At 35.5% G+C, this 27,762-nt stretch overlaps 1 protein-coding gene, 1 non-coding gene and 1 pseudogene across 5 annotated transcripts in view; 1 reads left to right on the top strand and 2 right to left on the bottom strand.

Moving 5' to 3' along the window:
- PTPN4 (protein tyrosine phosphatase non-receptor type 4) overlaps positions 1–27,762 on the bottom strand; it is a 227,740-nt gene that overhangs the window by 19,015 nt on the left and 180,963 nt on the right. For all 4 annotated transcript variants that reach the window (XM_074399851.1, XM_074399852.1, XM_074399850.1 and 1 more), the window contains exons 16-26: positions 24,554–24,713; positions 23,506–23,589; positions 23,355–23,411; positions 17,827–17,983; positions 14,623–14,789; positions 13,336–13,426; positions 13,195–13,256; positions 7,718–7,864; positions 5,902–6,030; positions 3,017–3,165; positions 661–796 (exon numbers count right to left, since the gene is read on the bottom strand). In XM_074399851.1, coding sequence (XP_074255952.1) covers positions 661–796; positions 3,017–3,165; positions 5,902–6,030; positions 7,718–7,864; positions 13,195–13,256; positions 13,336–13,426; positions 14,623–14,789; positions 17,827–17,983; positions 23,355–23,411; positions 23,506–23,589; positions 24,554–24,713 — 1,339 coding nt within the window. The remainder of the gene's footprint in view (positions 1–660; positions 797–3,016; positions 3,166–5,901; positions 6,031–7,717; positions 7,865–13,194; positions 13,257–13,335; positions 13,427–14,622; positions 14,790–17,826; positions 17,984–23,354; positions 23,412–23,505; positions 23,590–24,553; positions 24,714–27,762) is intronic.
- LOC120368272 (U6 spliceosomal RNA) lies at positions 36–142 on the top strand. The gene has a single exon (XR_005582458.1). It is a non-coding gene; the product is annotated as a U6 spliceosomal RNA (small nuclear RNA).
- On the bottom strand, positions 7,848–13,188 carry LOC141584634 (large ribosomal subunit protein uL11-like; annotated as a pseudogene).

Below are 27,762 nucleotides of genomic sequence, written 5' to 3' on the forward strand. Positions count from 1 at the left end.
TTGGCAACAAGAGCAAAACTCTATCTCAAAAAAAAGTGCTCGCTTCAGCAGCACATATACTAAACTTGGAATGATACAGAGAAGATTAGCATGGCCCCTGTGCAAGGATTACACAAAAATTCGTGAAGTGTTCCATATTTCCAAGAAAGAAAAAAAAACCAATTTCACCACAGCTATTTCACAGAGAGCAGGTCTATCAAGATTCTCCAGTTCAGGGATACTATCATTCTCAGCATTCAACTCAACTAAATAGTACAGAGCAAGTTCCTCTGTACCTGTTTAAGCACTCAAGGTTTAATATGCCAGGCAACTTGCATGTTGACAAAACTTTTTCTGTGAAAGGTCAGATATTAAATATTTTAGAAATAGCAGGTGATATGGTACTGTTCCAACTTCGGACTCTGCAGTTGTAGTATGAAAGCAGGCATAGACAAATGAGCATAGTTCATTTAGTTCCCCTAAAATTTTATTTACAAAAACAAGTGGCAGGCCAGATCTGGCTAGTGGGCAGTAGTTTGCTTACCCCTGTGCTAGAGGTTATTTGACCATGGCAAGTAATTGAAAAGATAAAAAAGGATAAAAATATAATTTAGAATACATATCGGCAACAAAAATCATCATGTAAAGAATATACACTTGTATATGAAGTACAGTACTCACAGGTGTTTGGATCATCATGGCTCGTTGATCTCTCATTGTTCTTACAATATCTAGTGGATAAACTGGCTGATTGCATTCAATGAGACACATGGCTGTTTCCATAGTGATAAGAACCCCAGTTCTTCCAATTCCAGCACTAAAAAGGACAAATACAGGCAAGGTCTTACTGATACTATTCTGTTCAACTACTTGCAGCTTTTGTGCATAAAACTGAATTATAATACAGAAGAACAGCATCACTTTAATGTTTTATATTATAAAAGTAGCAAGCCAAATACAGAATATTTTGAAAACAGAAAAAAAAGTACTGACTCCTCTAATAGCAATTAAATATTCTGTATCTTCCATCTACTACATTAGTTCCAAAGAGACTATTTTAAAAGAGTTAAATTTCAGTTTTTAAAATCTGAACAGGGAATAGAAGCTTACTGAAGTAACTCCACTTTAAAATGCAAAATGATAGAACGACAATAATAAATGAATGCACAAAAGACAATATTTTATACTCAATATAAAATACACCTTTTTTTTTTTGAGATGAAGTCTCGCTCTGTCACCCAGTTTGGAGTGCAATGGTGCCATCTCAGCTCACTCCTGGGCTCAAGTGATTCTCCTGTCTCAGCCTCTCGAGTAGCTGGGATTACAAACATGCGCTCCCACGCCCAGCTAATATTTTTGTATTTTTAATAGAGACAGAGTTTCGCCATGTTGGCCAGGCTGGTCTCAACCTCCTGACCTCAGGTGATCTGCCCACCTCAGCCTTCCAAAGTGCTGCATTGTAGGCATGAGCCACTGCTCTCGGCCTCATTTTAAAATAAAATTTAAATTAAACTTTACCACTGAGCCAAGAACAACTTTTTAACTTCTAATCTGTGAACATAAATGCAGTAGTTATCAGGAACTTGGGATGTAAAATGGCCAAATGTGTTTCACTGTTCTTGCTACTTTGCCTCTCAAATTTTGGTCTATAATCCGTTTTTGATGATTTGAAAGTCTACTTTTAAAATGTGCTATAAAGTTTAAGAATAAAGAGATATCTCAATATATCCTCTGAATAAATTACTTAATAAAGGTGGCCATAATAGGGAGGGAAAAACTTCTATGTCCCAATCTCTGGGTCAGTAGCAGTAAAGGCTGGAATCAACATTTTCGGCCCTTTGAGGGTAGGCAGAAGGGGACCTGGTCTCAAAGGAATAAAGTACCTACTGTTTACTTAAAGCTTTTAGAAGTAGCATATCCTTTGGTAGGGCCACTCCAAGAGAGGTAGGAGTACTCAATGAATGTCCTAAGAGGAGCCACAGGCAAGAAAGGAGGAAGAGAATCTACATATTAGGCTGTAACCTAATGTCTATGCCACTGTCTGAATGAGTCCCCTAAAATTCCCATGTTGAAACTTAATCACCAATGTGATAATATTAAGAGGCAGAACAGTGAGGTGTGGTAGCTCATGCCTATAATCCCAGCACTTTGGGAGGTTGAGGCAGGTGGACCCCTTGAGCGCGGGAGGTGGAGACCAACGTGGGCAACATGGCAAAAACCCAACTCTACAAAAAAAATACAAAAATTAGCCAGGTGTGTTGGTGCACCTGTACCTCCAGCTACTCGTGTGGCTGAGGCAGGAGGATCACTTGAGCCTGGGAGGCAGGGATTACAGTGAGCCATGATAATGCCATTGTACTCTAGCCTGTATGACAGTGTGAGACTCCAACTCAAAAAAAAAAAGAAAAAAGAAAAGGTAGGACCTTTAGGAGGTGATTAAGTCATGAGGGCAGGTTCCCCCATGGATGGGATTAGGGCCCTTATAAAAGGACTTTAGAGAGTGAGTTCACCCCTTCTGTCCCATAGCATATGAGGAAACAGCATTCGTCCTGTCCAGAGAATGACACAACAAAGTGCCATAATGGAAGCAGACAGCAGCCCTCTTGAGACTCTCATTAGAACCTGTGTGTACCTTGATCTTGAACATACCAGCCTTCAGAAGTATAAATACATTTTTGTTCCTTTTAAATTACCCAGTCTCAAATATTTTGTTACAGCAGCACAAATGGACTAAGACAGCCCACAATTCTGTATTTCATCAAACCTATCATAAATTAAGATGAATTTCAGAGGTGTCAAAATATGAAAAGGAGGAGCATCTAAAAATCAGTGCAATCAGTATTATTTTCATGTCTTATTATAAAGTCACTGCCAATCATATGTTAGAACATATCATTTGCATTCTACCTTCAGAGCATGCCTTTGAGCTCTAATTATCACAGTGACAATAACAACATAAAGGACAAAGTATGTACTCTCTCTTAAAAATGACATATCTGTTCAGCTATACATTCATAAGAGACAGAAAACAGAATACCTGCAATGGACAACAACGGGTTCTTCCCTGCCAGCCCTCTTCTTTCGTACATGACAAACAAAATCCAGAAAGTCGCTCGAATCATCAGGGACTCCATGGTCGGGCCAGGCTATGTACTGGATCTGAGTCAGTGGACGACTTTCATTTTTCTAAGAGCAAATGAAAAATTATGTACCTTAACTTTGGTATTATTAAAACTGTCCCTATAAACCTCATAAAATTAACCACGAAAGAAGAGAGGGGGAGACAGAAAACTAAACTCAGCTTCCAGCACAGTTAGCATTGATCAGTAGGTCAGCTGCTCTCTGACCTGCTTCCTCATAGTTGTTTGGTGCCTGTTTGCCTCAGAATTCCATAGACCCTTACAAGATTACAGTTCCCCTTACTGCTCTACAGATAACAACTTGGGATATTATAAGATGTTAAATTTCCCCTTTGAGACATTCTTTTGGGTCCTGCACACTAATGAAACTACTTACTCAGTTGGTCTAAAGGACCCTGAGATAAGCTAACTCACCAAAAAATGTAGTTTCCACCTCCTGATAATTCATCCACCTTATCCCAATCAATCAACGACTTTAATTTCCCAGACCCTTGTTCTCCACAATCCCCTTTAAAACCCCATCACAGATCTTATCTCCTTGGGGAGATGATTTGTAGGTCTCCTCCCATCTCCTTGCTCCGCTGTGATCATTAAACTTTTTATCTGCTGTATCCCTGCTGTCTCAGTTTATTGGTCTGTTACTGCATAGCAGGAATACGAAACTGTTGGTACTATGACATTATCTTTAAGATATATTTGTGTCATTTGAATTTTAAAAGAAAAGCAAAACCAACCACTCCTTCACCAAAAGTTATGTATAAACTCATTAGAATGAAAAATTTCAACACAGGAAAGAAACCTTTATAGAAATAGTTGTATCCATTTAAGTATTGGCTAATTACATTACCATTCTTTTTATAACTCAATTTCTGTATGTGTAAAGTACTTTTAAGATGATACTCAAGTAAATAGGTAGAAACAAACTAAGACCCAGATAAACACTTAAAGAAAACTAAGGAATTCTTGGGCGAGCAAAAATGGTAAAGAATATTTTTTTGTGAAGAAAGCTGAACTAATCCTCATACAATGCAGATGAAATTATGGAAATCAGAAAAATAAAAACTCAAGATAAATGTGTATTAAAAACTGGAGACAATAAAAACACAAAGTCAAATCAGTGGGATTAATTCTTTTTGGAGAGCCAATGGCTGGTATAATGGAGACAGTAAGAGTGCTGGATTTAGATACATCTTGATTCAAATCTTGACTCTGCCAGTTATGGCATTCAATGTTTCAGAACCTAATTTCCTTCAACTGAAAAATGAAACAACATCTATACTTTTAAGAAACAGTCTTATGCTAAAAAGTCTCCATGAGAGGACCTGTAAATCACCCAGTCAGCTACTTGGCACCATATACTCAATAACTGGTTGTTACAGTCATTCAACACTATGATTATAACTATGGTTATTGCCATTTATACTAAAGAGAGCTTCCTGAAAAGTAAAAGTAAAATGTATTCAAGACTTGAGGTAGTATCTGCTATCACTGATCCATCCATGTATGTATTTCTTTATGGAAGCAAACTTATTTTCCCAATTATGTTTGGCTCAAACTTTAGAAACAAACTCATGTCTTAGTTCTGATGTACTCAGGGTATGTAAAGAAAAGTCACTATGGTATAAAAAACTGTCATGGATAATCTACAGGTGGAGTATAATAGAGACTATGCTAAAGATAGACATTATTTTATTTATACATACATAGCCATTATCATTTATTTGAGAAAATGAAGAAATATCTTATTGGGTTGACCTGTTATATTAGACCATGAACTACATAGTATGTGTCCCCAAACCCTAAATTCATTCTGATGTATCTAGCCCATAAAATCTTGAAATTTTAAAATTCTTGTAATTTAGCTTCATTCAATGCTAGATTCATTTTCTATAAATTAGCACAACTTCTGGTTTCTTCCCTTTTAGTCAGTAAGGCTCTGTCTCTCTGGTTTCCTTTAATCATGCTCTTGGGGTTGGAGGGGTGTTCCCATTTCCAAAGGCTTGACCACTGATGGGATAGTCCTGGGCACTCATAGCTTGTGCTGTTTGCTCTTCTCCAGCAGTTACTTCCTTCCTGTAGTCCCTTTTAAAACCAAAGGTGGTTGGCAGGGGGTATCTAGCTGCAGGCAGTGAAAGTAGGGTGTACTGTCTCTAGCAGCCTGACAGAACTGGCAGCATGATGCTCTCTATATACATCTTCTAGTTGGGATACTGAGCCATCATTTATTAATCAGTTTCAATCAAAGCCAAGGGGACTGACCCAGGCAGAATTAAGAGCTGGAAATTAGAAATCTATACCCCATCTGCTCTCAGAAGGTCCTGGTTACAATCTTTTCCTTCTTAAGGGGACTGTGAAGTTGCTCTCTTCTACTCTTTTAAGAAAAAAAAAAAATTTCATAGCTTTCAATTTTTTTTTCCATTTCCACAGACATACCCAAATACTGTACTGATATTACTTGGAGTCAAAGATTTTTTTATAACCAAAAATATTTAAATAGTTGTTCTGAATAGGCAAAGTAGTAAGAGTAATAAATATTATTTACCACATTCCCTTTTCACTGACCATTCATATTTAGTCATAGAAACTGGAGAACAACAATTATATAATAGAATAGGGTAATACTCTTAATGAAATTCCAAAGTACCCCAATTAAAGCAGATAAATAATTCAATAATTTTTATAGTATTTCCTAGTAACCAGTATTCAAACTAAATACATTTTCAACTTTGAGTCTTTGCTTTGAACACAACAGTTCTAATAAACAGATATCCTGCCCTCTTACCTCTTGGTTAAATAGTGTCATCTTTCTGAAGATATAGGCAGTGTTTCCTTCTTCAGAGTGGCAGGTAACTTGGTAGCATCCATAAGATGAACTGCCTGTGGGTTCTGGCCAATATTGGTGACATTTAACCTAATATTGATACAAATAAATAAACAATAAATAAAATAATATGCATATGGATTCAAGCTCTCCAATGTTTAAAAATGTTTTAGTTTTTAATACATTTCAAACTTATGGAAAAGTTGTAAGAATAATTTAATGAACTTCATCTAGATCTGCCAACTTGTGTTTTTCTCTTCCTTTTTTTTTGAGATGGAGTTTCACTCTTTTTGCCCAGGCTGCAGTGCAATAGCACAATCTTGGCTCACTGCAACCTCCACCTCCTGGTTTTAAGTGATTCTCCTCCCTCAGCCTCCCAAGTAGCTGGGATTACAGGTATGTGAGACCACACCCAGCTAATTTTGTATTTTTAGTAGGGACGAGGTTTCACCATATTGGTCAGGCTGGTCTCGAACTTGTGACCTCAGGTGATCTGCCCGCCTCAGCCTCCCAAAGCACTGGGATTACAGGCATGAGGCACTGTGCCCAGCTGACATTTTTTCGTTGTCACTTTTTTCCCTTTTTAATAGTAAGTATTCTGGCTGTATTTTGAGACTGCAAATATCCTCATTAAATCTTAACATTTTTTAAAACAGCTGTAATGACATAATTCATATACCATACCACTCACTCATTTATTGTATACAATAGTTTTTAGTATATTCACAGAACTGTGCAAACACCACCACAACTACTTTTAGAACATTCCCATTACACCCAAAATAAACCCTATACCAATTAGTAGTTACTGTTCATACTCCCTCATCCGTTCCCCTTATCTCACCTCAGATCTAGACCACTACTAATCTACTTTACGTCCCTACAAAGTTGCCTATCCTGGACATTTCATAAAAATGGAATCACTCAATATGTGATCTTTTTGACCTCTTTCACTATGCTAAGTATTTTCCAGTTTACCCATGCTGTAGTATGTATCACTACTTCATTCCTTTTTATTGCTAAATAATATCCAACCTTAAGACTATACCACATTTTATTTCGTATATTTGAGTTGTTTCTACATTTTGGCTATTATAAATGCTGCTGCTATGAATGCTCATGTACAAATTTTTGTGTGGACAGACCTTTTTAACTCTTTTGGATTTAGGAATGAAATTAATCAGTTATGCCAACTCAACGTTTAACTTTTTGAGGAACTACAAGACTGTTTTCCAAAATGATTTTATAAACCCCCCAGCAGTGTAGGAGGGTTCTGTTTTTTCCGTGTCATCCCTAGCACTTTTTATTGGTCCTTTTTATTTTAGCCATCCTTGTGAATATAAAGTCTCATTAAGGTTTTGATCTGCATCTCCCTGATGATAATGATGTTAAGCATCTTTTCTTGTGCTTCTTAGCGATTTGTATATCCTCTTTGGAGAACTATTAAGATTCATTGCCCATTTTTAAATTCCATTATTTATAATTTTACTGTTGAGTTGTAAAGAGCTCTGTACATACTTTAGATACAAGTCCCTTAACAGATGTATATTAATCCATTTAAATAATAACAATGACAGTAGTGGTTAATACTTATATCACATCTATTTATGTGTTAGTCAGTTTTATGCACTTAACCATGATGATTTAAAATAGGAAACCACAAGAAAAGAAGATTAACGGTTACAAAAGCTTAAATAAACATGAGTACTTTGACTGCATATGTGCAATATAATTTGAAAAAAGTCCAAGCAATGTGTAAGATTCAACTATGACTTACTCTGCCACGTTCAACTTGTGTGGTCAACATTACAACCATAGAGGAGCCTTGTTCCCAAGTCATCTGCCAAAAATCTGTACAAGTGTGTGGTAATGGCCCTTGACAAGCGATGTACTGATTTATAATGCTGGAAGAAGGAATTTCCATCTAGAAAGAAAAGGGAATGAAAATAAAATGTTTTGAATTACTTTTTACAGTAATCAGGAATATGAGAATCATCCACTGACTATTATAGTAAATATAACTAATCTCAATAAACTGCCATCAGTAAAACAAATCTTTATCAATTTCTTATTTGTAGAAGAAATTTCATGGCGATGTTCAATAGTTATATATATTTATCTTTTAATTAGTGGAAATAAGAATTTAAATACTTTGCAAATATTTTTCTGGGCCCAAGTGATCCTCTTGCCTTGGCCTCCCAAAGTGCTGAGATTACAAGTGTGAACTACACCCAGCCTATTATGATTTTAAAAGTAGCTTAACACAGAATTCTGTTTCAGAGGCAGAGACATGGTAAAGAAATACAAAATATTTATCTGTAAATAGTTTATTGGTAAAATCTGTGAAGAACAAAAATTTTGCCACTTGTTTCAGCTTGAATTTTTACATGTAAAATAGCTTTAGCGGTTATTAGAAGTACATTTTAAGTTCATAATTTTTAGAAAGAGGTAAGATAGTATTTAGGAAAGATGAGTCATCAGTCATCCTACTACATCTTGAGATTATTTTTTTTTAAAAAAGGTGACATATGCACATGATAATTCAAAGAAAAACAAAGAGTGAATAAAGAAAGTCTTTTCTCCCATTTCAGCTACTTTTGTTTATACCCAGGAAGGTAACTTTTTTCTCTGTTGGTCATACAGCCTTCTCAGAGGCATTTTACACACAATACACAAGTGTATATGCAAAACTAACTTCCCACTTTTCTGTAAAACTTTTTAAAAAATGGTAGCATACTATGTATAATGTTCTGCTTCTTATTTCTCTTTTTTACTTGATTTTTGAGATCATGTTTGATTAGTACATAAAATTTTACCCTTTTAAATAACTCTACTGTATAAATATACAACAAAATATTTAATACAGATTTAAGACCTTGATAATCTATATGCTGGCAGTTAACAAGGCTAAACTGATTATTTTTGTAAACCAAACATTTTTGTGCAATGTAGAAATATATTTCTATTTATAAAAAAATACAGGCCTTATTTAAAAAAGGTCTTATCAGAGGTATATTCTTAAGTAGCAAATCCTCCATCAAAGATTCTCTATTTGCAAATTTGACTACTTGCTAAAATTTATTCATAACCCTCAAAACAGGAAGAAATGGCAATGCTAAATCAAAATGTATGTGCATTAAAAATTTTGATAGACAATGCCAAGTTGCTCTCTGAAGAGGTTCTACCAATAAATACTTCCACCAATAATGTATGAAGAGTGCTTATTCTCTATACTCTCATTAATATATCCATAATTCCTCATCCACAGTTCTGAAACTCCCAATGCTGTGAAATGCATGTTTTTTATTTTTGTAATCTTGCCCCAACCTGTGCTCATTTGACAGCAAATCTGACCTGAACTGACCTAAGATTATTTGTACTCTTTATTAGTCCTACTTAGGGAGAATATATTATAGTTTGCTGTTAACTATTCAGACATATTGATTACAGGGCACATGTACCATAGATCGCCAGTGATGTTACTTATGGTAGTATATGGTATATGTACCAAATAACCTTTCAAAATTCCAAAAATTTGGAATCCCAAAGTATATTTTTCTATATTCTCCCACTCAATGCCCCTTTATGTGGAGAATGAGGTCTTCCTATGTTGCCTAGGCAGGTCTCAAACTCCTTGGCTAAAGCTGTCCTCCAGCCTACGCCTCTCTTAAGTGCTAAGATTACAGGCATGAGCTCCTACTGCGCCTGGCCCCAAAGCATATTTAATTGAAGGTTTCACATAAAGAATGGGGACCTACATGTAGGTATTACCAAACTTTTGCTCTTTCAGTCTCATAGGTGAAATAGTAATTCCTTGAAGTTTTCATTTGCAGTTTTCTTTTTTGTAAATTGCATGTATTTTTCATTTAACACTGTTTGATATTATTTTTCTTTTTTTTCTTTCTTTTTTCTTTTTCTTTTTTTTTTTTTGAGACAGAGTTTCGCTCTTGTTACCCAGGCTGGAGTGCAATGGCGCGATCTCGGTTCACCACAACCTCCGCCTCCTGGGTGCAGGCAATTCTCCTGCCTCAGCTTCCTGAGTAGCTGGGATTACAGGCACGTGCTACCATGCCCAGCTAATTTTTGTATTTTTAGTAGAGACGGGGTTTCACCATGTTGACCAGGATGGTCTCGATCTCTTGACCTGGTGATCCACCCGCCTCGGCCTCCCAAAGTGCTGGGATTACAGGCGTGAGCCACCGCGCCCGGTCAGTATTTTTCTAAGTGTTATGACAGTTTTGTGGTTTTGCTACCAAAATAAAAGCCCTTAGAAGAGTTATATCCTTAAGCAGCTAATACTCCATCAAGGATTCTCTATTTGCAAATTTGACTACTTGCTAAAATTTATTCATAACCCTCAAAACAGTTGCAGGGCCTTCTTGGTCATCTAGTAGACATTCTCAGAACAGTGAAAGATTTGAGTCAGCTGAAGATATGCACATTTCCAGGTGAGATGAAACGAAGCAACCTGACATTTTGTTTTAGCTCTCATACTGTAAACAAGTAGCCTTTTTGCATTCTATGTAGTGCCATATTTTTCACCTTTTTGATTTTTTTACTGGTGATTTTGCTCTTTAAAAATGGCCCCCACCTGTGGTTTTAAAGTGCTGACTAGTGTTTCTAAGTGCAAGAAGGATGTGATATACCTCATGGAGAAACTATGTGTGTTAGATAAGCTTCCTTGAGGCATGAGTTACAGTGTTGTTGACTCTGAGTTCAAGGTTAATGAATCAGGAATATATATCAAATAAAGTGTCTTTAAACAGAAACAACACTATGCATTAATCAGTTGATGAAAATGTTGTGACTTTAGGCCGGGGGAATTTAACCCTGTATTTTCCCTAGAAGCAATGATTAAATATTCACTAATTTAGCATGTACAAAGACTTTCTAGAGCATGACAACATTGAATGGTGAGGATTAATTCTATTTACAAATACAGTGATATATGTGAGCTTAAAAATAATTTGGAGATTATTAGCTGAAACAAGATTGGCCACTGGTTGATAGCTCTTGAAGCTAGGTAAGAGGTATGGAGGGACTCATACTATTCTCTCTACTTTTGTATAGATTTTAAAATGACTATTAGAAATGTCATCTGCATCATTTCCTCTTCTATGGATTGTCTTTGCATGTTCTTTATCCACTATTTTCATTGAATTTTCTTTTTTCTTTTTTTTTAAATTCCACCAGTTGTTAATTGACCTTTATTGAAATATTTTCCTTTGTGCTTCCTAACTAGCTGGGCATTCCACAGCACCACTGTTGATGTCATCTACGATGTCATGAAGGTGGCAGCCATCAACATTACAGCCCACAGGCTGGGTAGTCCTCAGGATCTCTTTAATGGTTCCAGAGAGTTCTCTGGCTAAAGATTGGTGTCGCATCTGTCGAGCAATGTTGACAATCTCATCGAAAGTGATACTCCCACTGTGTTTAATGTTTTTCTGTTTCTTTCTGTCTCTTGGGGGTTCCTTAAGGGCTTTGATGATCAGGGCAGAGGCAGAAGGCAGCACCTCAATCTGGGCCTGTCTGTTCTGAATGGTTAGTTTCACTGTAATCCTCAGGTGTTCGTTGCCTTGGCAATGTCATCACCAACCTTTTTTGGAGACAGACCCAGGGGGCCGATCTTGGGGGCAAGCGCAGAAGTGGCACCGACTTCACCCCCAGCGTACCTCAGGTATACGACTTTGATCTCGTTGGGGTCGAACTTCGGCGGCATGGTGGAGAAGGCTGGTGTCGGATGAACCCAGATTCGGGAAGACCGAAGAGTGTTGTACCTTGGCTTCCTCCGAGCCGAAAGCCGAAAGACTTTTTTTTTCTTTTCTTTTGAGACAGGGTCTTGTTCTGTCATCCAGTGACAGTTACTGTGATCATGGCTCACTGCAGGCTCAAGCAATTCTCCCACCTCAGCCAGCCTCCTGAGAAGCTGGGACAACAGACATGCACTACCATGTCCACTAATATTATTGGTTTTGTATTTTTTATTCGAGAAATGGAGTCTCACTATGTTGCCCAGGCTTATTTTTCTTATTCCTTTATGAAGTTATTTGTATATTAAAGAAATAAGCCTTTTCTAGTATTTAAATAATTCCATTTGTCATTTGATTTTAGTAGTTTTTAAGCATACCAAAAATAACAAATTTTATCTTGTCAAATTCATCAATCTCTTTAAGCTTAGACATGTATCTAAGCTTAACAAACCTCCCAGAGATTTTAAACAATTCTCACATATTTAAGTAATTTCATAATACCATTTAAAAAATTACATTTTGATATATTTGAAATATATGTTGGTATCAAGAGTGAGTAGAGGTGAAATATTTATAGATGAATGATATGATATAAAGATCTGCTTCAAAAGAACCTGGTAAAGGTGAAACAAGATTTGTCATGAGTTGACAAGTGCTAAAACTGAGTGATATGTATATGAAAGTTCATTTTACTTTTTGCTCTCATTCTGTACATTTGAAATTTTCTAATTACAGAGTTAAGAAAAAAATAGTAATTTTTTTCCAAGTAAGAAAAAAAAATGCCTCTTTACAATGACATATTCTAGACCAGTGGTCCCCAACCTTTTTGGCACCAGGGGCCAGTTTCTTGGAAGACAATTTCTCCATGAAGGGGGGTTGGAAGGGTGAGAGATGGGGATGATTATAGGATGAAACTGTTCTACCACAGATCATCAGGCATTAGAGTTTCATAACGAGCTTGAAACCTAGATTCCTCACATGTACAGTTCACAATAGGGTTTGCAGTCCTATGAGAATCTAATGCCATCGCTGATCTGACAGGAGATGGAGTTCAGGCGATGATGTTTGCCCACCATTCACCTACTGTCATATGGCCCAGTTCCTAACAGACCATAGGTGATTACCAGTCCATGCCCAGGGGTTGAGGGCTGCTGTTCTAAGCAGGTGACCCAACCACCCATTCATTGGATAGTCTGTTTTATCTCCAATGATTTAAAAGGCCACCTCTACCACAAACAAAATTCTAGTATTTATCTAAGTCTACTTATGGAAGGGACTATTCTATTTCCACTGCTGTACCTATTAATATACAAGTACCAAAATATTGTCTTTAACACTGTTCTTTCTTTTCTTTCTTTAATATTACTTTGATAATATTTTAAAATATCTTAAGTTTTAATATTCTATCCAGGTTAGGATTTTAACAAAAAGAAAATAACCTCAAAGTTCACAGTGGCTTCTATTATTCCAAATGGCAAAGTCATAATAAAAATAAACTTACATTTATATAGTTCGCATTGATGTAGTCTTCATTACCTTTTAAAATGACCCGTGTGGCATCATCTAAAACATTTAAAAGAAACAATGTTTTAGCAAAGTTATGTTTAAAGATTAAATTTAACAGAGACAATAAGATACTTACAAGGAGAAATATCTCTGTATCTATTTTTGGAAATATTCTGAGGTAATTTGGCACAAGACATTGTCATTCCAGGTTTTTTCCGATAAAGTTGCTAAAAAAAAAAAAAAAAAAGGGAACCATTCCAACAAAAGCCATAAACAATTTTTGTTTTGTTTTCCAGACTTGTTTCTATACTAAAAAGAAACAGATTTTTTTCCCCTTTGACTAGCTCATCTATACAGTGATATTCCATAAGCTAGTAGAGTACTGAACCAGATTTGCAAATCTGAATTCTTCAGTTTCTGATATAAATTATGTGTCATATTTTGAAAAGTGGTAAAAAAACCAGTGAAACCAATTCTGCTTAGAGCAGAAGTACCCGAAGTTGTGAGTAGCAAATCTGCAGAAAACATTTAACTTTCATTTAGTTTAGAAGTGTTTACAGTATATGAACTAAGAACTTTTGAACAAAAACTAACACATATATCCTAAATGTTTTATAGTTATATACTTACCTATAACATCTATGTCAGAGCAAAAAATATTAATGATGGTCATGTCTAAAAACACATTAAGAACTATCCAGGAAGCCTAGCATGGCTGTGCATGCCTGTAATTCCAGCTACTTAAGAGGCTGAGGCAGGAGGATTGTTTGGATGTAAGAGTTCTAGATCAGCGTAGGCAACATAGTGAGACCCCCTTCTCAAAAACAAACAGTAACAACAACAAAAAATTCGGGTTTACTAATTTAAACAAATTAATTTCATATAGTCTGAATAAAACATTTCAAAATCTACTGTGTGCTCGTGGGTCAAAATGCATATTATAAGCACTGAAGAAGCATTCTAGTTCTCTGGATATAATGATCTGTCTGAAAGTTTTGTTTTTTTCGTTTTCAAGATTGCACTGACAAAAAATAAACAAAGATTAAATATGACAAGGTATAAACTTCAAAAAATAAGTTATTTTCCTTTAGCTCAGGATTTTAAAGTCTATAATAGCCTATCCTCACCTGCCACTTTTCAAAAAAACAGCTATTTAACTATAGAAAATAATTTAGTTTGATGACATATGTATAAAATTTCCTTATCCCTTTTTAAAAATATATATTCTATTTATATAACCATAGCTAGTATTTTGGGAGCAATTTTTAAAAGTTGGCATTTTGGAACTCTTTATGTCAAACATTATTCAAAATATCATTTTCGTTTAGAAATTATAATGCATAGGTTAGGTACTTAAGAAACCATGAAACTAGTTAGAAAAAAAATCAGCAAAATGCTTTTTATATATAATGATATTACTTACATCAAATTGTGTCAGGATTGTTCCAGTGATAAGCCCCTCAGCTAGCTGAATCATTGACTCCCGCAGGGAATGGTCATCCTGATGCACACTATCTAGTGGAGCTTTTTCAGGAATATACTGGAAATCTGGTTCATTTTCAAGCTTTTCTTCCACTACATCATATACAGCTAAAACAAAACAAAACAAAACAAAACAAAACAAAACAACCAAACCCCAAAATGTATGGAAATCTTAATGAATTAATGATAGGAATTTATCAGATACTGTATAATGTTTTGTTCAAAAAATAATCCATTTATGAAGAATTACACTAGATCTGAGTCTGGTGTCACTATGGGGGGGGACAGAAATTAGTTGTGGAGTTGAAGAGCTTTGCTGTACCTTTGGAAGAAAGAAGTGTTCTTGGCTACATGGCTGAAAATGTTGGTAACTTGAAGAGATAATAAGAAAGAGAAGAGCTGCTAAGAAGCAGCTGTGAATACACCTGCCCTTAATTTGGAGGGACCTAGGGCAAGAGTACAAATAGAGGCCTATACACCATATGTCTAACTATGAGAAGTTACAACAAACACAGTGCTAAACAAAATATAACTCATCCTCTTTCTGTGATGTATCTACGAAACAACCGGGAAGTCAGACTTCAAATGAGAATTCTAAGCCAGAATTCATGGTCATGGTAATGTGAGGAGAATTGGACCCTAGATCCTAGGCCTATATTCCACCGTATTTCTTTTCCCACTCTCAGTTCCATTTTTTAACATAGGGGCCTATAAACAGGTAGGCAAAGATCCCAGCCCACATGCAAGCTATGTTTACTCCTCTCCCTCTATAAACTGTAGCCTCTTAGCTACCAGCTGGGCTGGGATACACATACCATGTGAACCAACCTTGAGAGAATGGATGTGAGGAAAATACTCATAAGATCTAGAAAGGCTCAGGGTTATTTGGACCCAGAAATGAGGTTTGAAAAAAGTGGTACAGAAAAGGAAGGGAGGTTATAGCTTGGTATGTCCTTTTGGTCTTATAAAATCATAACTCCATTGGGAGAAGAATGAGAGCCAAAGCAGGGCCTTCTAAAATATGGAGCCAAGGTAGGGGCTTCCTTTACCCTTGCCTAAGAGATCTGGTTCCTCCTTGAATATGTATACATTTTTTAGAAAAATAAATTTCTGAAATGAAGGATGAAAACACAAAAAGGTATGACAACACTTTGCCTAAGAAGAAATAAGAATTATAGGGGAAAAGATAAGAAAAACAAAAATATATTCTTAGAAACATAGTTTTAAATTTTAATTATATGTTACTTAAAGTAAGAATGGACATGATAGACCTACAATGAAAGCAGATGCACATCTGGCTCCACATTTTGACTATAAAACAATTTAGAAAGATCTTTTGCAAGAAGTAGACCCTAGGTGGGTTCCTCTCCTACTGTAAAGCAAAAGGATGAGATTTGGAATTGCAAAAAGGCTGGGTCTTTGGCATCACATGGATTTTTGTTCATAATCTGGTTGAATCTGTGAGCAGGCAACTGAACGTTTTGGTGTCAAAGTATCTTCAACTCTAGAATGGGGATAATTCATCTATCTCACTGGATGTCTGTGAGGATTAAATGAAAATACACAAAAGAGCCTAGGTGTATAGAAAGCTTTAATAACTATTAGTTAATATTATTGAATTCTTTAGGATCGATTACCAAGAGAAAACAGAATACAATAAATACAGAAAAAATAATATTATTCCTGGTTTAAAATTTAAGTAGCTGTATGTGATAGAAAATGCCTAATGACTCACCTAAGTATCAGGTCTAAATGAACAAGTTCCTTGAAAAGTCAAAATAGAATGTTCTGTTGAAGTCCTTTTAATCTTCCTAGAAAGCCAATGCTAGACCATGAATGGAAAAGAACACAAAGTGGAGAAGATAAAATGAAAACGCCTATTTGTGAACAAGAGGTAAAAAGAGGATTGTTTTGTTTTGTTTATAAAAAAGAAATATCCTTGCAAAATTTTGCAGGGTTGGGTGTAGTGGTGACAAATAGAATTTGAATGGTATTTTACTTTTCTGTGGTACACATTCAACAAGTGGTAATATGGCATTAACAGTAATTATTCTGTGGCTAAAATAATAATAGCAAATTATACAGAACAAAACCAGAAGAGTATGTTTAATTCTGGGATATTAGAAATATAAAACTTTTTTCTTAGAGGAGACTGATAAAAGAGTTTTGAGGGAACTCTAAACAATGCCATATGAACACTGGCTGAAGACCCTAGGACTGTTAAACTGGATAAAGGGAGGAGGGTTTCTGGGAAAATTAGCTGCTGTCAAAAAAAAAACTCAAGGAAGAGGGGTTAAACTTATAATGCATAGCATAAAGTGATAGAATTAGGAGCAGGACTCAAGAAAGATGGACTTTTAGTTCAATTTATAGTTTGAGCTATCCAAAGATGGAATGACCTGATTCAGGAGCCACCAAGTGCTCTATATTGATAGGATGTTCTTGACGTTGTGGTGGAGGAAATTCAAGCAATAAGCAAAGGAGCTAGAGCTTATGGTGTTCAAGGTTTCTCCAAACCTGAAAACCTATAACTATGAATTAACAAGTTAGCGGTCCAGATCGGGAGATAACATGATTAGACTAGTAGATACATACTGAAAACACAGACAGTATTTTTAAAACACTTCAACTATAGCTTGTTATGACATTTTCTAAAAGTGGAACAGAGTTCAAATTTACTCATTCATTCAACTAGTTTTTACTGAGTACTAGTACTACGACTACTGCTATTTTAGGGGAAATGGGAGGCCATTTTAGCTATGACAGTCAGGAGAGAAAGCCCTTCTGAAGATGACATCTGAGCAGAGACCTGAATGAAGTATAGGTATGTCATAACGAAATCAAGAAAAGTATGTTAGCAGAGGGAACAGCAAGGACCAAAACCCTAATAAGTGGATTAGATTGGAACATTTGAGGAACTGCAAGAAAGCTAGTGTAGAATAGAGGAAAGTAAGCAAGGCTGAGTAGGAGAGCAAGGGGTGGGTGGCAAGGAACTTGAATTCTGCTCCACGTGTCAATGGAAGCCACTGTGCTTGGAGCAGGAAACTTAGGTGACTTACGTTTTATATCAGAAAGCTGGCTGCTGTGTTCAGCTATAAACAGTAATAAATTATGATAAATATCTGGTACCATATAAAGTACTCACCATTAGGTCGAACTAGAAGCATGAGTTCCCCAGAATGTCTCTCACAACTAGCTTTAATAAACAGCACAACCTGATCATGAGTATGTTCTGTGATGTCCCGACCATTGATCAGTACAACTTGGTCCCCTTCATTCAATCTAGGGACACAGAGGTCAGCCTGTAATGTAATATAGATAAGGTTTCAGACTGGCATGCAACTTTCTGAAAGTAGAGCGCAGGATTTTATTTTTATAGACCCTATAGCAGGAAAACTAAACTACATATAGAAAAGGATCTATTCTTTTATTCATCTATTTTTAAAATGTAGAAATCGAGCTTTGCCAGAGAGATAATATTTTTGTTCCTTCTTCATTCAACAATTTCTTTCCTGGTGACCCGTTATGTATAGACATACAAATAATACTGATGATTTACAGGTACATACACATAAGGAGCCCTAACTTTACACTGTCTAGATACATACAAATTTCAGTTACCATGGTTTAGTTAAATAACACCAGTCCCCCAACAATATAATTCAAATTTTAGTTACCACAGTGTATTTACTGTGAATAACTGAAAAAAGTACAAACCTTGTGAATAGCTCAATAAAAAAAAAAAACACTACTATAAATAATAGACACCCATCATAATGTGGCCAGTCACACCAGTTCTTCCAAAGTCTGCTAGTCATCTGACAATGCACATCTGTTTTCAGTTCAAGTACAGACAGGAAAGCATGTAGTTGGGCTGCTTCCTAGTCTCCCAGAGATAAACCCATCTTGAAATGAATAACCTAAATCTAAAGAGGAAATTGGCCACAAAAGATGAAAGTGCAGCATAGTGATTAATGCTGGAGGTTTGAATTGACCATAAAGAGTCAGAGAAGCAATAGGCGACCATGGGCATGTTAACACTACTGTTTTTCGAGAGATTCTACATATGCAGCCAAAGGAACTTTTGGAGATACTTCACAACATCAAAAGTTTAAAGGACAAAACGTTGAAAGCATGTCAAGTACATAGGATTATGACAATTTGCCAAGGCAGGAAAGGATGCTCACTTTGTGTTCTAAGCTGTACCACAGGGAAGGGGCAAGCACCATTCAAACTACTCATGATGAGTTTTCACAAGAAAATAAAACATTTAAATTCTCAGTGTTTCTAATGTTTTGAATTACAGGATGCAAAAATCCATAATAGCTTTACTATTTTTTGTTTATTTCTTTTTACTTTTATAAGAGACAGTAAGGGAAATTCTTAACATTTTGACAATAAATTTAAAGGTCATGGGAACAACTACAATTTTTTCCATTAATCATGAAGATCTTGCATGATTTCATCTTGTATAGTCGTTTTCATGGTATAGTGCAAAGTAAGAAGACAAAACAGTAATTAAGGTAGAAGAGACAAAAGATAGAAATATGAACAGCATGTTCTAGAAACACAGCAATGAAAACATATGAGAGAGAAGTTTGAAGAATGATATGCTAGGCCGAAAAGGAAATGATGGGGTTAGATTTTACAAAAAAGTTGTGGTAAAGGCATAAAGAAATAAAAGTACAACTATTAAAATTCATTATCAACACAAAGTCAATAAAATCCAATAAGGTATTGTCATCGGTAGAAAGAACATTGGTCTAGAAGTTACTCTGCTGCTTCTGAAATGTGTGACCTTAGACATCTGAAGTTCTAGAAACGGAACAGGTATCTAACCTGATTATTTCTTAGAGTTGTTATGAAGCTAAGGATGAGATAATTCAACCCAAAGCTTTAAAATCTAGATTATCCAAATTTAGAGTTATGCTCATTCTCTCAAGTTGCTTTTTTGTCTACTTATGTAGTGAAGTAGATGGTTGACATTCACATATTCCCTCTGTGCACTAGCAGTGTGATGCTTTTGTATACCAATTAGTTCCAAGTTTTTATAAATGTCTGTGAGATATCTGAAGTATGGTGAACCGGGAGCCAATGGTACTGGGGAAAATGTAGTAATGGGCTATAGCAGACAGAGCTTTCCCTCAGATTATTTTGTGCCTGGTGAGGTTGACAGAAAAAAAAAAGGTGGTCTATGTGTTAAAGAGGATAGCTGCGAATCTCTTACTATGTCCATTATCACTAACAGGAACTCTCTTACAGTTAATATGCCTTTGGTCAGATATGTTATAATTTTTAATTTGCATTTCATTCTGATCTATTAAGTTTAAATAAACTGTGTGTGTGTTTATACTCATACAGGGCAAGATCCTGTCTCGCCCAAATATATATGTTCGAGGGTCATGTGTGTGTGTGTCTGTGTGTGTGTGTCTGTGTGTGTTTCAGACAGGATCTTGCTATATATTTGAGACAAGGTCCTGCTCTGTTGCTTAGGCTGGAGTGCAGTGGTATGATCACAGCTCACTGCAGACTTAATCTCCTGAGCTCAAGTGATCTTCTCACTACAGCAACTGGAGTAGCTGGCATCACAGGCATGTGCCACCATATCTGGCTAATTTTTAACATTTTTTTGTAGAAACAAGGTTTCACTATGTTGCCCAGGATATTGTTAAAACTCCTGAGCTTAAGCAATCCTCGCACCTTGACCTCCCAAAGTGCGAAGAATACAGGTATGAGCATCATGCCTGGCCAAAAAATTGTATGTTAAAATGAGTTTTGTTGGAGCAATAGCTTTTGGTTAAGATTACCGAACAGAAAGAGAAACATAACTAATTGGGAGTTACTTTATCCATTTCAGAAGGTGCCCAATATTAAAAAATAACAATATTTGAACTCCATAAATATGTACAACTATCATGTATTTAAAAAAAATAGAAACCTTTTTCCTTTCCCCAAACTGTGGTTTCCAATTAGAAGGTTATGGTGGTCTCTAAATTAATAAAATAATATAAAAGTAATAAATTCCTATTGTTTCAATTTCTCCCCAGTAGAATGACTATGTTTTAATTTGTTCTAAACTTCAGCCAACATTTATGGAACATAGTTCTACAAGACAGAAGGGAAGAATTACCAACAATATGTAGAGATTAAAAAGAGAACTTACGAGTCTTAGAATTCTGTTTGGAAATGAATATATTTATGGAATGTTCTCTGAATCCTTCACTTAATTGAAAACTATCCACATTCGTTGCTCAGAAAAATGAATACTTCTTTTTGTGTGACTCATTGACTATTACAACTGCCATGTAAATAAAGAAATGCATATTACCTTTTCTAATTATAAGAGCAATACATGTTCATTGTCATGATCCAGAAAATTAAAAAAGGAATACAGAATATATCTGTAATTCCATTACCCAGATGTAAGACTGCTAACCTTTTTAGCATGTTTTCAGAATTCTTCTATATATGTAATATTTTAAGAAACTGGATCAAACATATTTGTGAAATTATAACATGTATTTTTCCATAAGGCCATCTTATGGATGTATTTCCATGTTTATAGTTATGCTATCATCTCAATAGATACAAAGCAACATATAATTTGTTTCCCCAACTCTAATGATTAACATTGATTTTTCATTTTAAACTCTTATAAATCATACCATAATTAATATCCTTGTGTAAATATTGTTTGTTCCCTAGTCCACATTTGATTATTTTCCATTTTATACTGTTATAAACCATACAATTAATATCCTTGTATAAATATTCTTTGTTCTCTAGTCCAATTATTTCATTAGGGGAAAATCCTAAATGTGAACTTGTCAAGCCAAATGATAATATAATTTTTTTTTAAGTCGTAAATTTTCGTTTTTAGCAAAGTTGTAAATCATACCACTAAAAGAGTTGACCAGGTCTATAAGATTGTTAAGAAACCATTTGTGTTCCTCCCTGTTACCTCCTGATCCCTAGAGGAAACTTTCTTCAACACTTTAGCTATATCTTTCTGTATTTACCTCTGCATTTCTAACATCTCCCTATCATTTTTCTTTTCTGTTTTAGACGTTATCTGTTAACTTTCTACATGATAGATGATAATTCATCAATCCTTCTCCCTTCATCTGCTGTCCCAATCATATTCATATTTCCCATCAAACGTATATAAAATAATTTTGGATTATCTCTACTTTGTCCCCATCTTTTACATACATATTAATAGTATGTCCCCAGGAGTCATTTTATACATAATATCCCTGGTCTTGTTCCCCAACCACAATGGACGTTTTTCAAATGAGGAAATATGATCCATACTGACTCTGTTAAGGGTTTACCTCCCAGGAGTCTATAATTCAGACCGAGAGGTCACTGTGGTGGATTGAGGACCAAAACAGCAGTAGGTAAATACAATTTCTATTTAGTGGAGACTTAGGAGTTACAATCTGGGGTGTGTGTATGTGTATGTGTGTGTGTGTGTGTGTGTGTTTGTGTGTGTTAGTTGTGTTACAAAACTCTGCTTGAAGCTGCTACTAAGTACATTGTTTTTACTTAGACTGGAATGTTTATCTGGAGTGGCTTGAGAGACAGGCTGATTCACTGTACAAATTCATTTGCACTGAAAGAGAGGAATCAAACAATCACATAAAAAGAAACCGATGAAAAGCAGAAAGTCTTGATGATGTTTAAAGTTCTTTGTAGAGGTAGACTGTATCTGAGCTCTTTCGTTTTGTGTGACACCTCAATAGCTATTGGATGTATTTATATTTAAATAAGGTATTTTGTGTGTATGCTCATGCCAGGGGTATTCCATGAGTATCCTGTCATTTTTGCAAAAAAAACAAGGTTCTTAAAACCAGAACCAAAACCACATATCATGATATCCTTAATCAATCTCAACTGTAATTTTCAAACCAACTTTGAGGTTGCTGCAAAGCACCAAAAAAAGCATAGCTGGCCTCTTTCTCTCAGGCTGCTGGTTCATACCTTTCCTAGGACAGAGAGAAATTAAATGATAAAGGGTGCTTGAAGATCATTTAGGTAAGAAAAAGCTAAGTAAACAGAGTAGACAACAAAAATGGGAATTTGAAAACAGTATTTGCTATATAAAACAATAATAAAGATGATGCACCTACAACTAATTAAGAATTGTCCTATGATGAGCAGAAAGTTCATGATTGTGCAAGCTGAATGATGAGTAACAGGCGATTAATCATAATGGATATATGTTTTCTCTACTTTTGTTTAGAATGTTCATATTTAAAAATTTTTTAAATTGTCTTTACAGTTATCATTTCCATTTGAAGTTAAATTTTAAAGAAGTGCGTAGACAAGTATAATGTACTTAAACTACTCTAATAAAATATAAACAAGCAAACAAAACCCCCCACAAAACTATACCTGTCTATATTTTGTTGTTTAAGAGGGTTATTTTGATAGAGTTTGTTAATGCTTTAGAAGCACTGAAGGTCATAAATAGCTTCTTTATAAAAACAGGGATTTAAAAAACTTATAGAAAAAGTAAAAACTAATTTCCCAGCAACTTAAAGAGATTCAGCCAATATTTGACACTTGATAAATAAAATAAATGAAATTATTTCCTTTATTTAATAACAATTATAAAATAAGTATATATTCTTGACAACAGGATTTATTTGAAAAATTTGGATAACTCACAGGTGTTCCTGGTGCTACTCGAGACACAATCACAGGCATCTTCTGATCATATCCTCCCTTAAAAAAGACAGTAAGTCAAATGTTAGTCAAATATTACCAAAATAAGAACATCTTAATTTAAAAACTGAGTATAAAATAAATTCCAGATTACCTTTACATTGAATCCAAACCTTCCATTTTCATCAGGTTTCATTTTGATTAGGACAAGATTATCATGTGGAATACCACCATTAGGCTTAAAAAGACAAAATTAAGTAATTTGTAATCTTGTTCACTTAAAATCTATCTTTCATACTTTTTGTAACTACAGTTTGCAAAAAATCATAATTCTAATAAAAAATTTTAGTTGAGGAGAGTAAATTTCTTTGACTAATAACTTGCAGTTAGGCCAACCAGATATATTCTCTCATGCATTCTTGCCACCACATGCTAGACTATTAAAGTGACAAGAGCAACAGGGACCACGTCTGTATTAATTGCTATTATCTGTAGAACCTGGGTCATATATATGAGTACACAGCAAGTGCCCATAAGTATTACATGAATTCAAATGATACTTCCTCTGTTGCTTATGTGATTTTAAAAAACAGCTTTATTGAGATATAATTCATATATCATACACTTCACCTATGTAAAGTGTGTATTTCCATAATTTTTACTCTTGTCACAGAGGTGTACAAACATCACTATTATCTAATTTTAGAATATTTTCATCAACTCCAAAAGAAATCTTGTATCCATTAGCAGTCATTCCCCATTTCCCCAACTGACATCCTCCAAAGCCTAGTCAACCATGAATCTATTTATTGTTTCTTGATAGATTTGTTTTGGGCATTTCACATATATGAAATCACATGACACATGGCTATTTGTCGCAGGCTTCTTTCATGCAGTATGTTCTATGCCTGCTCTTGGAAGGAAAGAATCTTACTAGTTCTTATCAGAGATGATCTCTTCTAGGAATCTTCCCCTAACCCACAGCTTATTTAATTATATACTCTGTGCACTCCAAGATCACTTCTAATTACAGAACTTATATTGAGTTACATCATGGCACAATTCATGACCAAAGAATATAATGAGAAAGAAAAAGTACTGTAATACAACTTACAACTAAAAAATGCCACAATACAAGAGAAATTTCATTTAGGATTGTAAAAATTCAAAGAAAAATAAGAATATCTGAAGAAGCTACTTACAGTGGGTTTTTCAGGAGAAGACGGAATATCAAATGTTTCATTAATATGACCTTCTAGATCTTGTTGTGAATGTGAATAATGAATTTGATTCCAACTGTTTTTCTTTGATTGTTTGGGTGGTAAAGCTGGAGGCTTCCCATCTCCAGGGGTCTCTTGTGATCTAGACAATAAAACAAAGTTGGAAGTTGTTTCAGACCTTAGTCTTTAAAAGTTAGGGTCAAGCAACCCACATATTTACAATGTCTAGTAGTAGGCTCTAAATACCATGTTTATTTGGAAGTGCCATTTTTTAATAAAAAATTTCCTAACTTTGAATTAATAAATCAAATTTCCTACTTTATCAAATTTATAAATAATAATATAATAAAATATATTTTAAAGATATTCCTGTGAAGATACCTATTAATCTACTATAACATAGTAAACACCTTTCAAAAAAAATTTTCAGGTTTTCAGAGGAGATATGGGTAGCCAGGAATAAGGCAGGCAAGAAAATCCAGAATTGATAATTTGGTAGTTCCATAGATAAAATAATGATTCTCATCTAAACAACTTAAGAGATTGGCCTAATCTATTTAGAAATGAAATACAATTCATGGAAGTAATGAATTCAGTGACGTGATAAGGATTAGAAATCTGAGTAAGAGTGTTAAGATCATCACTAGAGACAAAACTGGTTGAGATATTGTCAGAATATATGATTTAAGGTGAGAAAACAAAATCCAATTAACATTAGAGAACATATGCCTCAATTTGTGGGAACAGGAATAGATAAAAAGAGCTAAATAGGGTAAAGGTAACTTTAGGGCAGAAATTCTGGCTTTTAATAACTGTAATGTGTATAACAACATTACCTGTGAGCTTTCCACTAAGGCCAAAAGTGGAAATTTGTGGTTCAACTTATGTCTTAAGAAGTATGAATCTGTGGAAGTTGTGCATTTGGGAGAAGTAAAAGAATAAACAGGTAAGGGGAAAATTGTTCTTCATAAGAACGCTGACCACTATTGGCATTATTATCTGATAAAAGAATTACTGTCTTACTGCCTAAGGACAGGTATAAGAGAGACGACAGCTACTGTGTCAAGCCACATGGCTGCTTATGTGGCACTCAAGCATGCATTTTACACCTAGTATCTACTCTTCTGTTGACTGATCAGAAGTCATCCCAGCTATAAGGTCTGGAGACAGGCCAATTCTTAAAAACAATAGTATTTCTAAGCACGCACACACCCCAAAAAATCTGCCAAGTATAAGAGAATGAAGAGACATCATGTAATTCGCAGAATGACCAGGCAGCATAGTGAAACACAGGCCTATGAGAAATAACAGCTGGTACCCTCAAGGAAGAGACCTATAATTTTCAAAGAAGGCCAGCATTTACTAACAGGTAGTTCAGACAGGAGTAGGGAAATATAAAATAAAGAAAGAAGTAGGGATTAACTGGAGACATACAAGTGGAGGAAATCATCTGGCTTTAAAGAAGAGAGCTGGAAAAGATCTGATTTAGGAAAGTGAAAAACAAATGCAATCCTGAAGGGATTATTTTTGTTACTTTTAAAGAAGAAAAATGAGGCAAGTGGATCATGAGGTCAAGAGATCAAGACCATCCTGGTTAACATGGTGAAACCCCGTCTCTACTAAAAATACAAAAATTAGCTGGGCATGGTGGCGCATGCCTGTAATCCCAGCTACTCGGGAGGCTGAGGCAGGAGAATTGCTTGAACCCAGGAGGCGGAGGTTGCGGTGAGCCGAGATCGTGCCACTGCACTCCAGCGTGGGTAACAAGAGCGAAACTCCGTCTCAAAAAAAAGAAGAAAAATGAACAACCCTTGAAAATAATAAATTAAAAAAAATAGTAAAGGCACAACTGTACATAGGAATCTGTCACAGAAACATAAAATTTATTCCAATATAAGACCAGAAAACAAAAACTACATTCTTGTTAGACACTAATACAAATGTGCCAGAAATGATAGCTCTTTTAAAAACTCTTATTTTCCAGCTTGGCCAACATAGCAAGACACCAACTCTACAAAAACATTTTTTTAAAAATTAGCCAGGCATGGTGGTATGCACCTGTAGTCGCAGCTACTCAGGATGTTGAAATGGGAGGATCATTTAAGCACCGTAGTCTGAGACTGTGGTGAGCTATAATTCTGCCACTATACCCTAGCCTGGAAGACAGAGTGAGATCCTGTCTCTTTAAGAAAACAACAAACTTCTTATTTTCTTTTTTTTTTTTTTTTTTTTTGAGATGGAGTTTTGCTCTTGTTACCCAGGCTGGAGTGCAATGGCACGATCTCGGCTCACCGCAACCTCCGCCTCCCGGGTTCAGGCAATTCTCCTGCCTCAGCCTCCTGAGTAGCTGGGATTATAGGCACGCGCCACCATGCCCAGCTACTTTTTTGTATTTTTAGTAGAGATGGGGTTTCACCATGTTGACCAGGATGGTCTCGATCTTTTGACCTCATGATCCACCCGCCTCAGCCTCCCAAAGTGCTGGGATTACAGGCTTGAGCCACCGCGCCCGGCTCAAACTTCTTATTTTCTAAGATGTACATCAAGAGATCATTTCTCAATTACTGTTATTCTAATCTTCAACAGGCATTTAACCCAAACACGTACTGCATTTATATTACATTAGATACAGATAAAATTCTCATTCAAAATTCAGGCTTCCTGACATTTGGCTGCTTTATTCTGATAATTACAGTGTTTCAAAGTAAATGCCATTTTAGGTTGATTACTAATTAGTGTACGAGGCACTTTAAAAATAAAAAGTGCATGTAAATTTATCAGAGATACGATTAATACATAAGAACAGAACTGACAGTGTCATGTGATTTTATCAGTAGGAATCTATTCCAGAATAAGCCTCCCAGTGACCTGAGATTCTTGGTTTCAACCAAACTCAATGTCTCTGCCCTTAGCTCCCAAGTGCAAGTGATAGAACCTTTAGCCAGAGGTGAATGGCAGGTAAGCATACTGAAGCTACAGGGATCTGTAATTAGTCTTGATGTCATAAATACAGCATCTAATATGGTGCATTCTCTAGGTACCCATGGCTTGGTATCTCCTTCTATTCAAACCTTCTTTGATTTTTTAAAATTTCCTTCTCATAGAATAGCCTAGTATTTGAAGAGTTCATAATATATTGCTAGACTTGACCAAGGCTGGAATGGGAATTGGGGACAACTGAGTTGTAGATG

The sequence above is a fragment of the Saimiri boliviensis genome, chromosome 5, assembly GCF_048565385.1.
Source record: "Saimiri boliviensis isolate mSaiBol1 chromosome 5, mSaiBol1.pri, whole genome shotgun sequence".
Lineage (NCBI taxonomy): Eukaryota > Metazoa > Chordata > Mammalia > Primates > Cebidae > Saimiri > Saimiri boliviensis.